The 16,396-nt window shown below is 35.4% G+C and overlaps 1 protein-coding gene across 1 annotated transcript in view; it reads left to right on the top strand.

Moving 5' to 3' along the window:
- The window catches only part of CAND1 (cullin associated and neddylation dissociated 1), a 41,979-nt gene that overhangs the window by 23,207 nt on the left and 2,376 nt on the right, over window positions 1–16,396 (top strand). Inside the window, exons 4-14 of the mRNA XM_044228999.1 lie at window positions 2–125; window positions 1,781–2,037; window positions 2,120–2,225; window positions 3,566–3,711; window positions 6,760–7,052; window positions 8,464–8,605; window positions 8,923–10,416; window positions 11,587–11,682; window positions 14,101–14,270; window positions 14,351–14,515; window positions 15,851–15,958. Of these exons, the coding sequence (XP_044084934.1) occupies window positions 2–125; window positions 1,781–2,037; window positions 2,120–2,225; window positions 3,566–3,711; window positions 6,760–7,052; window positions 8,464–8,605; window positions 8,923–10,416; window positions 11,587–11,682; window positions 14,101–14,270; window positions 14,351–14,515; window positions 15,851–15,958 (3,101 nt within the window). The remainder of the gene's footprint in view (window position 1; window positions 126–1,780; window positions 2,038–2,119; window positions 2,226–3,565; window positions 3,712–6,759; window positions 7,053–8,463; window positions 8,606–8,922; window positions 10,417–11,586; window positions 11,683–14,100; window positions 14,271–14,350; window positions 14,516–15,850; window positions 15,959–16,396) is intronic.

Raw genomic sequence — 16,396 nt, 5'->3', positions numbered from 1 at the left:
GGCTCTGCATTAGCTGCTAATGTATGTAAAAAGATTACTGGACGTCTTACCAGTGCAATAGCAAAGCAGGAAGATGTTTCTGTTCAGCTAGAAGCCTTGGATATTATGGCTGATATGTTGAGCAGGTAAACATGCCTATTATTTGTATTATTTGTAATACAAAAACCATGTGCATTTATTAAAAACACCTTTTGATAAATATAATTTGGTCTGAAATTGTCCATGTTTAAATTGTGGCGGTTCATAAATATGTGGGAGGGGAGAAATAAGCTAATTATATTTACCACATAATATTGCATAGCAGGCATTTTTTGTAGTTTTGAAAAGTAATAAAATTTGTGATTTGAATATGTCAGCATAGTTTTTATGTTTTACATAAAACATAAAACATTTTATGTTTTAGGTCTTGATAACAGGGATTTCTCTGTTAAATAAGAGATGTGCTGGTAGGAGTAGCAAATTTTCCAGTTAAAATAATGGCATAAATTTCAGCAACCATGATGATACTGTATGTTTGGGGAGGATGGAGCTTGGCTTTATAATTTGTTCCTTGTTTGCTTTCTTCTGGAAGTCCTCTGTTTGCTTTTCCTTTCTATCTGAAAGATAGGAAGATATAATCAATTCCAAGGGGGAAAATACCTTTAAAGACCTATCAGTTATAGTGTATCCCTAATTCTCAAAATCATTACGTCTTCATTGTTATGCCTTCACTTGTGCCCGAGTCACTGCAGCTTGGAAATAGTTAAGTGCCTTTCTATGGTACATATTTACAGTAGAAGGTGAGCGCTACCATCCTGGTACACATAATAACTTATATTTTGCTATAGGAGAGAAGAAAAAAAAAAGTGGAACTAAATACTGAGACCCTTGGTATGTTTCGGGATTTAAAATAGGAGAAGTTTGTTATGGAAAGAATGACATTTGAATTTACTTTTGAAGAATGGGTAGGGCACAGGTGTATACATGCTCAGGTTTATATCAGCATAAGTCATTTTGGAGTTGGAAAACTAATTAGCAGCTAATGCAGTTGGAAAACGAGTTGTATTCTCGTTTTTCAGAATACATAGAATGAATAGAAAAATAGTAGGAAATCATTTTCATAGGTTGTGGTCATGTTGAAGAAGGTGAGGAATTTATACTGAAGAAGGTGAGGAATTGATACTTAATTTCGTAGGTAGTAGGTAGTAAATACTCGGACTTTTTGTTTTATGTGTTACTGGATCAGTTGCAGGGTCCTGGCACACAGGTGTTTAACTACTATTGACTGCCTAAACTGCACATGTGAAATGATTTGGAAGAGGGTTGGACCAGTAGGATCAATGCAACTTAGTACATAGATACTATGAGGAAAGACCATAGGAAGAGGGGATAGTCAAGAGGTTCTGAGATTTGAGATGTTCATTATAAACCCCCAGAATAGCTTTAGAGAAAAAGCTATTAATAGGGAAAACACTTTACACATCTTGGAAAAGTGACAAGATTGTTGATTTTTTTGTGAATTCTCAAGCTTGTTGGTTGGATATCTTATAGAAAGGGATATGGTTCTGGATTCTGGAAGTGAATTTTGGGATACAGATTTCAAAACTGCATTTATTTATTAACTCAACTTTTCAGTTGGGTTGGTAGAGAAAGTATTGTTTTAATCTAATTCTGAATTTGGATTAGTGTCATCTAAGTTTTTACTCTTTGAATACATTGAGGTCAAAGGCCGGACAGTTCAGTAGTGCTCAGACCTCTTGAATTTATTTATGGTTTTCTTTCTTTTTTATTTTATTTTAAGGCAAGGAGGACTTCTTGTTAATTTCCATCCTTCAATTCTGACCTGTCTGCTCCCCCAGTTGACCAGCCCTAGACTTGCAGTGAGGAAAAGAACCATTATTGCTCTTGGCCATCTGGTTATGAGCTGTGGAAATATAGTTTTTGTAGATCTTATTGAACATCTGTTGTCAGAATTGTCCAAAAATGATTCAATGTCAACAACGAGAACCTATATACAATGTATTGCTGCAATTAGTAGACAAGCTGGTCATAGAATAGGTAAGAAATGTTTAAATACTTCAAATTTTTCTTCAATTTAAAAAAAAAAGAATGTTTTTAAGAATGAATATGCTTTTCTTAGGTGAATACCTTGAGAAGATAATTCCTTTGGTGGTAAAATTTTGTAATGTAGATGATGATGAATTAAGAGAGTACTGCATTCAAGCCTTTGAGTCATTTGTGAGAAGGTAAGTTTTTAGGATCTCTATATTCAAGTAAAATTTTCCCTTGAGAATAGAGTAATTAAGATCTAGAGTAGGTGGGTGAGGAGAAATGGGTTATTTTACTGACAGCCAGGATGAGTTTTGGTTTCAGATGTTTGATTAGAATAAATTCTTATTAAACAGTAACTGATAACCAGTGCAGTATTTGAAGTAGATGTGATCTTATATTTCAAAATATGGTCCTTATTTGATATGTTTCCTTTTTATTGTTAGGACTTGAAAGAATTTGGAAAAGTATTTATGGTTGTCTTTTGGTTTAATTTAATAATGTAGTCTTAAAGAACAGCAGGGTAAAAATTACTGGTCCAAAAATACGTAGTGAATTTTTTATCTTTCCAACATTTTTTGAAGTTTGTCACTTCCATTTTGCTAGGGTAGTGAGTCTCCATTTGGAAACCTTGGTTCTAATACTAAAATCTTGAGTTATGTGCTAGAAAACCATACTGGCTGAGGAGCAGATTTTTTTGCCTTTGGCTAGAATTGACAGTTTGGGATACAGCATAGTGTCTTGAGACTTCACTGGTTGTTATCTGCAGTAATCCCTTGCCCCACTCATGGTTTTTAAAGAAGTAGCTTATGGGGGCACCTGGGTGGCTCAGTGGGTTAAGCCTCTGCCTTCAGCTCAGGTCAGGGTCCTGAGATCAAGCCCCACATTGGGCTCTCTGCTGAGCAGGGCTCCTGCTTCTCCCCCCATCTCTGCCAGCCTCTCTGCCTACTTGTGATCTCTCTCTCTCTGTGTCAAATAAATAAAATCTTTAAAAAAAAGTAGTTTATGCTTATACCAAATTTTTGAAGTCAGAAATTGTGGGATTTGTTTCTGTTGTTTTAATTGAGAAACATAAATTATTCCTTTATTGTGGGGTATGTCTATATTCTGTCTCTCAGCATATAGCTGGGAGACCAAGCCTAGAAGTATATGCACTGGCATTTTCACAAACAGTCCTAGTTGCTGAAGAGCATATTCACTTGGGCTTAGTCTTCTAGTCTTATGTTGAGAAGATAGAGCATATACAGATTTTTCTCTAAATTCTCCTCATTAACATTAACCATTATATATATCAGTTACTTGTAAGAATCATCCTGATTTCAGAGATATTAGAATGGGAAAAGTTCATCTTAAAATTAAGTGTAATTTGAAAAGTAAATATTTTAAAATATGCAAAGTCATTGGTATTGAAAGACTGGGAACCATTTTCCTATGCTGTGTTGTAAGGAAGAAAAAAAATCTGGTAATAGAAGGTGTCAGATAGTGAATCAAGGAGAAGAGTACAGTTATTCAAGGCAGCTTTTATTTTTTTCTTCAGATGTCCTAAGGAAGTATATCCTCATGTTTCTACCATTATAAATATTTGTCTTAAATATCTTACCTATGATCCAAATTATAATTATGATGATGAAGATGAAGATGAAAATGCCATGGATGCAGATGGTGGTGACGATGACGACCAAGGTAGTTCAAATTAAATAGAAGGAATTTGTTAAATTTTCATGAAAGACCCAGTGTTATAGATGGAGATGATCCTTACCTAGTGAAAGGGAAAATGACCTCAGTATTCAACAAGAGCAGATTGATTAAATAAATTATGGGGCATCCATGTACTTAACTGCTGTGCAGTATTTTCAGAATCTAGAAGAATATTAAAGCAGTTACTAATATGTTGAGTGAAAAGGTGGGTAATGGAAGTTATGTCCCAGTTTTATTTTTTTAAATACACAGAAAAAAACCTTACTAGTACATTTATAATTGCTAGCCAAGAGAATTTTGTTCTTTATTTATATTTTCTACAAGGGGTATTTATGAGGAGGAAAATGAATGTAAAACTGTATTGTAGATACACATATTCAGCAGTTATGGTTGGTTTTATATGTTACTTTCTTGAAAACTCCTAAATGTTATTTGAGGCTCCATTTAACTTTCATGAATCATCTAAACATTTCTGAGGCTCCGAAGATTGATGTCATTGTGCTATGATTTGTAGTATTTACTCTGGAAAGGAATAGCACTTTCAAGGACATACAGGTTGCTTATGTTTAGTTGTTTCTACTAGGATTAAAAGAATCATAGTGGAGATGATTAAATGGGTAAGTGATGAGGTATGTGAGTTAGTGGATTTCCTGATATTTTTCATATTTTTAAATTTGATTCTTTGAATAAATTTATATTCCTCCAAAGTCAATAATTTATCTTTTAAAAAGAAAACAGAAACAGCTATAAAAAAATCCCTCCTAACCCAATATTACACTCTGGTGGCTACTGCCCAGTTTCTCTTAAAACAGAACTCAAAAGAATGCTCTTCAGTTCCTTTTTGTCCTTCTCTCATGAATCCAGTCTTTAAGTGATGGACAGGATCACCAGTCACCTTAGATGTTTGCCTATTTCTCATACCAGCAGCATTTCATTTAATTTCCAGGATACCACACTCTCCTGATACTAGTCCTATTTTTGTAATGATATTAGTCCTGTTTTTGTGATTACTCTTTCTCAGTCCCTGTGCTGGTTGCTCTTCATAACCCTGATCACCAAACTTTGGAGTGTTCCAGGGCTTGGACTTCTCTGTGATACTCTAATATTCTTGTTAATCTCAACTAGTCCCTGCATTTAATATCAGTATACTGAAAACTGAAATTTTTCTTTATTCCAGATCTTTCCTGTGAATTTCAAGTTTGTATATACATCTGCTTAATTGATTTACTGGTTAGGTGTCTAAAATAATCTCTCCACATCCCCCTCCTCCCCCCAATCTGCCTAACCTGTTTATTTGGCCTTTTCTATCTCAGAATGGTACCCTCGTTTTAGTTCCTCATGCCAAAAGCTTTGGGGTTACACGTGGTTACTTTCACACCCTCTTCATTCAGTCTCCCATCTCAGGGCTTTCCCCTTACTTATTTTCTTCCTTCTCAACGTTTTTATTTTCTTTCTTACAACTAATTGCTTTTGACATATTATAATTATTTTCTACCCACTAGGATGTAAATTTTATGAAGTCAGAGACTTTCAGCCCCTTTATTGACTACTTTATTCCAGTGCTTAGCATAGTGCTTGACACACAGAAGACACTCAGTAAATGTGCTGTATTACTGAAGGGATTGTAATAGAGAATATCCTTTGAAACACCATTAGGCAGTATATGTTTCCTGTTTTTGATTGTTGGTTTTTCGTGTGCCAAGTACTTTTGTTGAATAACTAACCAGGTCCTTCAGCTGTTTTATCTGTTTGCATGGATTATACCTAATAACTACCTTTCTGCCATACTGTTATTGTAACATAAAAGCAACATAATTTCAGTAATTGGGTATTTAATGTTTTAATAACCCTTTTTTCAACAAAGTATATTTCTGCAAAATAATTCCCATAGTTGGGTTGCTGTGGGAAAAACTTCATTTATTAATTTGCTTTTAAATAGTCCATTTTGATAAGTACCTTCTAATTTTTATTCACATATGTATTGGTGAATAAGTCAAATGCCTTGGGTTTAGTTAGTATTTTGTTATGTATTCCTAGGGTTTTCTAAGACATAGCTGGCTACATTTAACTGTCACTATATAAGCCAATGCAGAGGCAACATCTTTTTCCCCCAGTGAGGAATCAGCATTTCAGGGCTGTTGTTTGATTAATTTTAGACTGCCCTGAGAACAGCTGGTGTTTTTACCATCCTTCTGACTTTGTTACCCAATTGATTCAGCCTTAGAGTGTTAGAAGGAAATAATTTTCAGAGATTTCACACGACATGAAAGTTAATGAAGTATACATAAGTGAAATGGAGTTGATAGCATTGAAACATTGTTTTAAGGTTTAACAGGAATTTGGAGAAGAAGATGTTCAGTTTTTACATGGTGCTTTGTTCTTAGCAGAATTTTCTTGTTGCGGAAGTATAGTTTCTTTAAACTACCTTAAAAGAATATGTTGAGACATTGGAAATACACATATTTTTTCCTAATAGCCCATCATCAAATTTAGTGAAAAGCCTTAGAGCCACAAAGAAAGCGGATGTCAAGATTCCTTTTCTCCCCAGCATGTTCTGGGATTGGTAACCATGCTTTTTTTTTTTTTAACACCTCATCTACAGTCATCAATCTTATATCCTGGTTTATTTATTAATTCTTTGATTGTTTGATTTTCCTATAGTGTCAGATGAGTCCTTTGAGCTTCTTTTCCTACTGTTTTAAAGGCTGATTTTACAAATACTTGTGTTGTAAAGAAGTTTCACATGTTAATCACCATAAAGATTGATAAGCTGCTCATTACCCACAATAAGTAAGAAGATGATTAACAAGTTTAAAACAGGATTCTTTAAGGTTGATTTATTTGTAAATTTGTATAATCTTGTTAAGTACTTGTTCTTTTAAAGCTTCTCTATTTAAAAAAAATAAAAATAAAACTTCTCTGTTGCTGTATGTCAGTGAAAAGTTATAAAACTGAGTTAACAGCTTACTTTCTGTATTAAGTGATAAACTTTTCTTATAATTAATAGCCTTTTAACATTAAAACTTCTTTTAGGGAGCGATGATGAATATAGTGACGACGATGACATGAGTTGGAAAGTGAGACGTGCAGCTGCCAAGTGCTTGGATGCTGTAGTTAGCACAAGGCATGAAATGCTTCCAGAATTCTACAAGACTGTCTCTCCTGCACTGATATCCAGATTTAAGGAGCGTGAAGAGAATGTAAAGGCAGATGTTTTCCATGCATACCTTTCTCTTTTAAAGCAAACTCGTCCTGTTCAGAGTTGGCTCTGTGACCCTGATGCAATGGAGCAGGGAGAAACACCTTTAACAATGCTTCAGAGTCAGGTCAGTTTAAGTATGGTTGAAAATCATGCTTGTAAATACAAAATTAAATTTTTTTTAATATACAGAAATCTGAGTCCCAGAACATCTTCAGAAGAGTGAGCAGACTTCTGGGATATGTTTATGTAGTAGTTTATATACATTAATATTATGGTACTTATAGTTTATTCTGATTTGAGGTGTTCTTGATTGTACTAGATAATTTTACTGAATCTTAAAATTATTTTAATATTATCTTTGATGATATTAGAGTTATGGAGTCCCACTACTTGTAACTAAGAAATACTTGGAACAGAGAAATCTTAGAGTTATGGAGTCACACTACTTGTGTTCGTACCTCGCTTTGCTCCTGATTTAGCTGTGTGATCCTGGACAAGTTAGTCCAGTTTATTAAACCTCATTTTTCTCATTTGTAATAAGTTTATTTACTTAGAATGCACTATCCATGGTAGTGAGAAATGACGTGGCCTATGTAAATGGTCTAGTGCCTAGTACATTGTAAGGACTTAATTTACTAATAACAACTGGTATAGATATTTTTTACTTCAGGACCTCTAAGATTCTAAAGATTAGAGCTGTATTCTACTTACTGAGTATTTAATGCATGCTAGGCATTTTCCTATCTTATATCTAATCCCTACAGCAGCCCCATGGCATACATATTTGTTCATTTTTATAACATACAAAAACAGTTGTGAGACTGAGTATAAATTAACAAAAAAATCTTGGTGAACCTAAAAGTGAACACGAAGGTTAATTGCAGAAGGAAATGAGAAAAAGTGTATAGAAGTCAGATGAACATGTGGGAAATTCTGATGATGTCATGAATTAGGTGGTTTTCTTTTATCTATAGCTCTCAGATCACTGTTCGATTTGGCATGTGTCTATATATATCCTCTTATCTGTAGGATTAGTAAATAATCTGTTTAGGTTTTACCAACTAAGAAAACATTACAAAGTTTAGAAGCAGATGTTTTTGAATCATAACCTTGCTGCTTGGAGCTACATTTTGAAGTGAGGTCTGAGCAAAGACAAAGACCCATTTAATGGTTTCTTTTCCATGATTTGTCCTTTTTCTTTTAATGCAGATATCTGTGCTATTTTTGTTCAAAAGCCATTTATAATTTGTTCCTTGAAGTTTGGTTGAAAATTTATTATTTGGTTTGATTTCTAGTTTTGTGCATTTCATAATCAAGGAAGACTTTCCTTGCTCTGTAGAAAGCTAATGATAGCTTTTCTCTATTACGAGTATAAAACAAATCGTTCCAAGAGACCATATGTAATAGGTACAACAAAATTTGTATGAAAGTCTTGTTAAATTCTTCCCTCTCTCCCCAACTCTGATAATTTGTGTTAAGTGTACTGAGGAAATACCACTAGCTGAAACCAGCTAATGAGTGTGTAATAATTACAGGTTCCCAACATTGTTAAAGCTCTGCACAAACAGATGAAAGAAAAAAGTGTGAAGACCCGACAGTGTTGTTTTAACATGTTAACTGAACTGGTAAATGTATTACCTGGGGCCCTAACACAGCACATTCCTGTACTCGTACCAGGTATGAAAAGAATAAAAGAATAGTAAATCACTTTGGGGACTAATTAGAGATTTTCTTAAGTCTTCAATAAGTTTAAACGTTGTTTCCTTCAAAAGGTAATTTGTGACAACTTAATTTGCACATAGACCCATTTCAAATGCATAAAGTTAGAAATTTTCAAGTTAAAAATCTTACTTGTAATGTTTATCGTAGATTGTGGAATTTCTACTACTTTAGAGATACAGTATGATGAAGTAGAAACTTTACTAATATTTTAGGGATTCGTTTTTAATTTTTCTTAAGACTACATAAAAATTATTTTTTTGTTGGCTTTTTAGGAATCATTTTCTCACTGAATGATAAATCAAGCTCATCAAATTTGAAGATTGATGCTTTGTCGTGTCTCTATGTAATCCTCTGTAACCACTCTCCTCAAGTCTTCCATCCTCATGTTCAGGCTTTGGTCCCTCCAGTCGTGGCTTGTGTCGGAGACCCATTTTACAAGATTACATCTGAAGCACTTCTTGTTACCCAACAACTTGTGAAAGTAATTCGTCCTTTAGATCAGCATTCCTCGTTTGATGCAACTCCTTATATCAAAGATCTATTTACCTGTACTATTAAGAGGTTAAAAGCAGCTGACATTGATCAGGAGGTCAAAGAAAGGGCTATTTCCTGTATGGGACAAATTATTTGCAACCTTGGAGACAATTTGGGTTCTGATTTACCTAATACACTTCAGATATTCTTGGAGAGACTGAAGAATGAAATTACCCGGTTAACTACAGTGAAGGCGTTGACACTGATTGCTGGGTCACCTTTGAAGATAGATTTGAGGCCTGTCCTGGGAGAAGGGGTTCCTATCCTTGCATCGTTTCTCAGGAAAAACCAGAGAGCTTTGAAACTGGGTACCCTTTCTGCCCTAGATATTCTAATTAAAAACTACAGTGACAGCTTGACAGCTGCCATGATTGATGCAGTTCTAGATGAGCTCCCACCTCTTATCAGTGAAAGTGATATGCATGTTTCACAGATGGCTATCAGTTTCCTTACCACACTGGCAAAAGTGTATCCCTCCTCCCTTTCAAAGATAAGTGGATCCATTCTCAATGAACTTATTGGACTTGTGAGATCACCTTTGTTACAGGGGGGAGCTCTTAGCGCCATGCTAGACTTTTTCCAAGCTCTGGTTGTCACTGGAACAAATAATCTAGGATACATGGATTTGTTGCGCATGCTGACTGGTCCAGTTTATTCACAGAGCACCGCTCTTACTCACAAGCAGTCTTACTATTCTATTGCCAAATGTGTAGCTGCCCTTACTCGAGCATGCCCTAAAGAAGGACCAGCCGTAGTAGGTCAGTTTATTCAAGATGTCAAAAACTCAAGGTCTACAGATTCCATTCGTCTCTTAGCTCTGCTTTCTCTCGGAGAAGTTGGGCATCATATTGACTTAAGTGGGCAGCTGGAACTAAAATCTGTAATATTAGAAGCCTTCTCATCTCCTAGCGAAGAAGTGAAATCAGCCGCCTCCTATGCTTTAGGCAGCATTAGTGTGGGCAACCTTCCTGAGTATTTACCGTTTGTCTTACAAGAAATAACCAGTCAGCCCAAAAGGCAGTATCTTCTGCTTCATTCCTTGAAGGAAATTATTAGCTCTGCGTCAGTAGTGGGCCTTAAACCATATGTTGAAAACATCTGGGCCTTACTGCTAAAGCACTGTGAGTGTGCAGAAGAAGGAACCAGAAATGTTGTTGCTGAATGTCTAGGGAAACTCACTCTAATTGATCCAGAAACTCTCCTTCCACGGCTTAAGGGGTATTTGATATCAGGTGGGTACCTAGATTTTCTTAAAATTTTATCGGCAGTTGGTAACCTTGAAAGATGCCTAATGCAGAAGTAAACCCTTTTTGTATCGTATAGAACCTCTTGCCTTATGTTGCAGTGTGGAGCCATATTCAAATGACATTTCGTTGTTTAAAAAGGATAGAGTAATAGGATCATGGTTAAATCTGTTGTAGTTCCTTTTGTTCATTATATTTTAATGTTACTCTTATCTTGAAATGTGGAAAAGACAGATGTCTCTTGAATTAATACATACCAAGGAGCCTTGGTAGTACTAATTTTAATACTAAAATTAGTGAATATAGTTCAAATGAAGGATCCTAGAAGACTTGGTTTCAGATTTACTAGTGTCAGTTCCTTTAGACCAAGTAGTGGGTAAGAAAAGCGAGTGCTTTCTTTAGAAACTGCTTTTTTAAGAAAACATTTGAAGATCTTATAAGCTATTTATGGGTTTAAACACTTCCCTTTTGTGAGGGCTAGAATCTGTACTGTTGCTCTCCTAGGTCTTTCTCTTCCCAGAAGACATTATTTCTTTTGAAATCTAATGGGATGATATTTTATGAGTAAATTTTACCTCCCCTGAGAGCAGTGAGTACCTCCCCTCTTTTTTTTTTTTTTTTTTAAAGATTTTACTTATTTATTTGATGGAAGGATCATAAGTGGAGAGGCATGCAGAGGGAGAGGGGAAGGCAGGCTTCCTGGTGAGCAGAGAGCCCAATGCGGGCTGGATCCCAGAACCCCGAGATCATGACCTGAGCTGAAGGCAGAGGCCTAACCCACTGAACCACACAGGTGCCCCAGTACCTCCCCTCTTGACCAGAGAGATTTTTTTTTTTTTTTAAAAGATTTTATTTATTTATTTATTTGACAGAGAGAGAGATCACAAGTAGGCAGAGAGGCAGGCAGAGAGAGGGAGAGGGAAACAGGCTCCCCGCTGAGCAGAGAGCCCGATGCAGGCCCTGATCCCAGGACCCTGAGATCATGACCCGAGCCGAAGGCAGCGACTTAACCCACTGAGCCACCCAGGTGCCTGACCAGAGAGAATTTTAAGAAATTGAGGACACTGATGTCAGTTGAAGTGGTTTGAAAATGCTGAAGCTGTCCTTGGATTTTAGTGAATTTACATACCAGTAGACTTAAAATTTCTTTTTAATTAGGTTCATCATATGCCCGAAGCTCAGTGGTTACAGCTGTGAAGTTTACTATTTCTGATCATCCACAACCTATTGACCCCCTGTTAAAGAACTGCATAGGTAAGTGGAAACAAATTTAAACATACTGAGTAATAGTTTCAGTAACTAAATATTACCAGGGATCTAAAATAAAATGTGTGTAATTGATAATGTGTGATCTTACATACTTATATTCTATCAACCTTTAGTTTGATGTTATCAGATAATTTTGCAAATAAATACACTGGGATGTCTTCAGAGTGAACTACATTTTTGGTCTGTCTGACCAGATATGAATTAATCTTGATTTGATCTGTTAGAGCCCCAATTTTCTGTTCTTACCTATAAGCCCTCCAGCTCCCAAAAAGATCTGTGGAGACAATGTAAGAATAAAAAACAGTAGAATTAAGAGAGCCAGAAGAGACTAGAGTGGTCTCTATATCTACAAAGACAAGAATTAGCTTTTAGGGTTATTTTTAATGATTTTATACTTCACTGTGTTGTTTTCATAATCAGTTTTCCTAGAGTGGGTAATACTAAAAACCTTCAGAGCTTAATTTGGTGTATTCCTAAAGACAGAGCAACAGAGATTACCAGCAAAGTGGATCGACGGATTTGGCAAAGAAGCTGCAGTTTTGGGCCATTCTGCAGTAGGCCAGAAAAGAAAAAAAAATTTTTTTTTAAAGAATTACAGAAATGGGTTATTAGTTCAGAATAAGAGGCACATAGGGATAAATGGATGCTATTGTTGGGGCCTAGAAATAAAGAAGGTCTGAACTGGAAGATTTTTGCCTTCTGTTCTCCTGTTTTTGGTTTGACATCTTTATTTTGAGAATAAGGCAGCATGAGTAGGAGGGGCAGAAGGAGAATGAATCCCAAGCAGACTCTCCCCTGAGGATATAGCCCAACAGAGGGCATGACCCCACAACCCTGAGATCACAAGCCAAAACTAAGCATCAGCTTCTCAACCAACTCTGCCACCCAGGCGCCCCACTTTGATGTATTTGACATTTTTTGTGTTGTACAAGATAGGAAAAAGAGTCCTGTGCCACATCTCTAGAGACCTATATCCAGGTTGACAGGTCAACCTTTGTGTGTCATTGATATAGTTATTTGATCAAATGATGGTCATTCTCATTGAATTTTGATCTTGTTTTGTATTATTTGTGACTACAGTAACATCAGAATCACCTAGGAGGCTTTTTAAACATTGTAATAACTAAACCAAAGAGTTAGGGATAGGTAATCCTAGTGCACCATTTGTCCATAATAGTAGCAATATTATAGATGCTTTCTGAAAGCAAATATTTTATTCTAATTTATTTTCTTAGTAATTGTAAGCAAACAGAGGGATAAGAAGGTTTAGTCTGGTATATTTAAATTTTTTTGATAACAAGGTATCTCCTGAACACTTCTTGTAATCAGAAGTTTCTTGGGTGGTCAGCCTTGAATTTACCAGTATATGGTGTCTTAAGTATTATTTCCTTCCCGTTCATTCAAATTGCTGTTGTGATATATTCAAGTCTTGGACCTCTTTTCTTCCTGTGTATCCAAAGGACTGCTCACCTTAGGGTTGAGATTCTATAATGATGAACAGTAACTCCATGTGAATACTAGGGATGTCCCAAATACTATGGTAGTATACATGCAATTTAGTCTACTCGTGTAGCCTAGCAGGTTTATAATTCTCATTTTGTAAACTGAGAAACTGAGGCTCTTGCCTAAAATAACTTGCCAAAAGTCATATAGTTGGCGAGTGAAGCAGTTTGGATCACCATCTGTGTGACTCCAAACATCTGTGCACTATAATTTGTTCCCATTTGCAAGACCAACCAGACTTATTTCTGCTTTTTTTTGTCCTATGTTAGGTTTCAGTTTTCTCCTTTTGTATTTTTAACCCTCTTACAAATTCATATATTCTTCATTAATGATAGAAATAAAGAAATTTTGAAGGCACATTTCTCTTTATCATCTGATAAATTGTATACTTGTTAATTGTATTCAGTTTATCAAGCAGTGGATCTAGTCCTAATCCAGTTTTATCTTCTTTTGAACTCAATGTTTTTAATTCCGCTTTTGTTGCTTTCAGTGAAAATACTAATTTTGAACTCTGAGTAGAATCATTTATGTTATTTTTATAGCTGATGGCTCCACCACTTCTGTGTCGCCTGTCTTTTTTCATATATCTATAGAAATAATTAGGGAACTTTTTGGGCTCTCTCATGCCATATCCTCTGCATTATAGGATGCTCCTATGAGTCGATTATCATGTCTGAATGTAATTGTGTTTAATTGGTAGCTTACCTGTTGCCAAAAGCAGCTCTGTGGTTTACTTAATCTAATCTATCTTCATGTTCTTACTCTGTCGTCACATTCTTCTGTGACCTCCATTGAAGAAATGACAATAATATAAACAATAAATTTATCCATTTAGAAAAAACATAACCTATTTTGCTTTAAGGCTACAATGACTGTATATTGCTTCTTAACAATTTTCAGGTGATTTCCTAAAAACGTTGGAAGACCCAGATTTGAATGTAAGAAGAGTAGCCTTGGTCACATTCAATTCAGCAGCACATAATAAACCATCATTAATAAGGGATCTTCTAGATACTGTTCTGCCACATCTTTATAATGAAACAAAAGTTAGAAAGGAGCTTATAAGAGAGGTAAGTTAGTTACATTACTGTTTATCTAAGCTTATCTTTTACTTTTAAGTATATCCACACATTCTTTTTTGTTTCAACAGGTAGAAATGGGTCCATTTAAGCATACAGTTGATGATGGACTGGATATTAGAAAGGCAGCTTTTGAGTGTATGTACACACTTTTAGACAGTTGTCTTGATAGACTAGATATCTTTGAATTTCTAAATCATGTTGAAGATGGTTTGAAGGACCATTATGATATTAAGGTAAGATTTTGTGGCTATTTATAGATTGTTTTAGAAGAAGACTTCTGTAGTGACTTTCTGTAGTGGAGAAGAAGGCTGTATGACTTTCACCCTTGTAATTTACTTGTTTATTTAAAAAAAAATCGGTTTGCTTGTCATGAATTTAGTAAGTTTGGTAAACTATAATACGCAAAAGTAATAGTGATGCAATGTAATACCGGTTGCCATACAGGAAAAATCCAGAAACCTCATTGGAGGAGCAAGTCAAGCCTAAGAAATACTCTGTGCCAGCTTGCTTTAGTGCATAGTTTCTAGAGCTTTCCCTTACTCAAGAGTCCAGACAAGTTTTGCTCTTTAGAGTATAATGTGTGATATTTTTGTCCTGTCTTAATATTGGATAGTAGTCTTCCATCATGGTCTTAGCTAATTCTTCAGACTGTTCTTAGCACTGTTCTACACGAACCATTTTATTTACTGTAATGAAGGATTTTCATTTTCCAGTATGATACTGTTGGCTTAGTAACAAGAGTTTTGTTAAAGGATAACGCAGAAGGACTGTTTGCATATACAGAAAGCAATCTGTAGAAGCAACTAGAGAGAAATCACTGCTTCTTAGGTTTAGAGTGTAAACTTTGCTCATAACTGTTTTATTTGTTCATGTCGGTTTTAAATATGAACTATAAAAGGGTGATTTTAAAAATAAGTGCATTGTGTTTGTTCTGCTCTTTGGGGCCTTCCTTTAGTCAAGCAGGGCAAAGGGGGCAGCTGAACAGTAATAGCATACTGTCAGAATCCCAACTGCTATGTTTCCATATGTACATAACCTGATCCTCTAAGAATTCAATGAACAAATCTCCAAAAGAAGTAATAGAATCCTCCTGTTTCATTCTACAGCTTATAGTCTAAAGAGAAAAAAAGACTATGGGTTACTGGATTGATCTGAATAACCAGTCTTTTTTGATATCTGCTAAGACACGAGAAACTTACTTTGAAGCTTTTTTCCTAATTCAGTTATTTTCTTGTTCAGTGATTTTCCATTCTGGTACACACAAGCTTTTTAAAAAATAATTTAGAAATGGCCGTATCCTGACAGGTAAAAATCTCTGGGAAAGGGACTGAGGACTTGGGCATATTTCTGAAGCTCTGCAGTGCTGATGTGCAGCCAAACCTGAGAACCACTGTTAGTTCTGTAGTCTAGGACCACATTATAGGTTAGATCTGGCTAATGCTTTTAACTAATATTCCTCAGATAAGATTTGAAACTTTAGTCATTCCTCTTAAAAACTTTGTCCGAGTTTGGAATATTGTCTTTAGAAACAGTGCAAAGTCTAAACTTTTTGTTTTAATTTCTAATAGATGCTAACATTTTTAATGTTGGTGAGACTCTCCACTCTTTGTCCAAGTGCAGTACTGCAGAGGTTGGACCGACTTGTTGAGCCATTACGTGCCACGTGTACAACTAAGGTAATCATAGATTGACATCACCTGCGGCCAGACTGGGCATATTCAAAATTCCTAGTTGATTCTGTACTCTAGTTTTCCAAATTTAACCATGCTAACCCCCTATGTAGCAGTTGGTTTTAAAAGTTAACCTATTGGATGTTTTAGAAAACTTAGCACTGTTAAATGCTGTTTCTAAAAGCTTTTATGTAATGTTATAACAATATGATACATATGTTGGAATACTGATACAGGATAAAGAGTGATAGGACCATGAAAGAGGAAATGATGAATTCTGGTGGAGTTGGGTAGAGGGGGGAGACATAGAAAGCTTCCTATGAGAATGATGACATTTAAAGTGGACCTTGAAAATGAAAGTCAGAATTTTTAGATTCAGAAGGTAAAACAAGACTTTTTATACAAAAATAATTATATATATTAAGACACAAGATTGGTCAATAC

The sequence above is a fragment of the Neovison vison genome, chromosome 12 (assembly GCF_020171115.1).
Source record: "Neovison vison isolate M4711 chromosome 12, ASM_NN_V1, whole genome shotgun sequence".
Lineage (NCBI taxonomy): Eukaryota > Metazoa > Chordata > Mammalia > Carnivora > Mustelidae > Neogale > Neogale vison.
The sequence above is the reverse complement of the archived record's forward strand: the minus strand, read 5'-3'. Positions and strand labels throughout refer to the sequence as shown.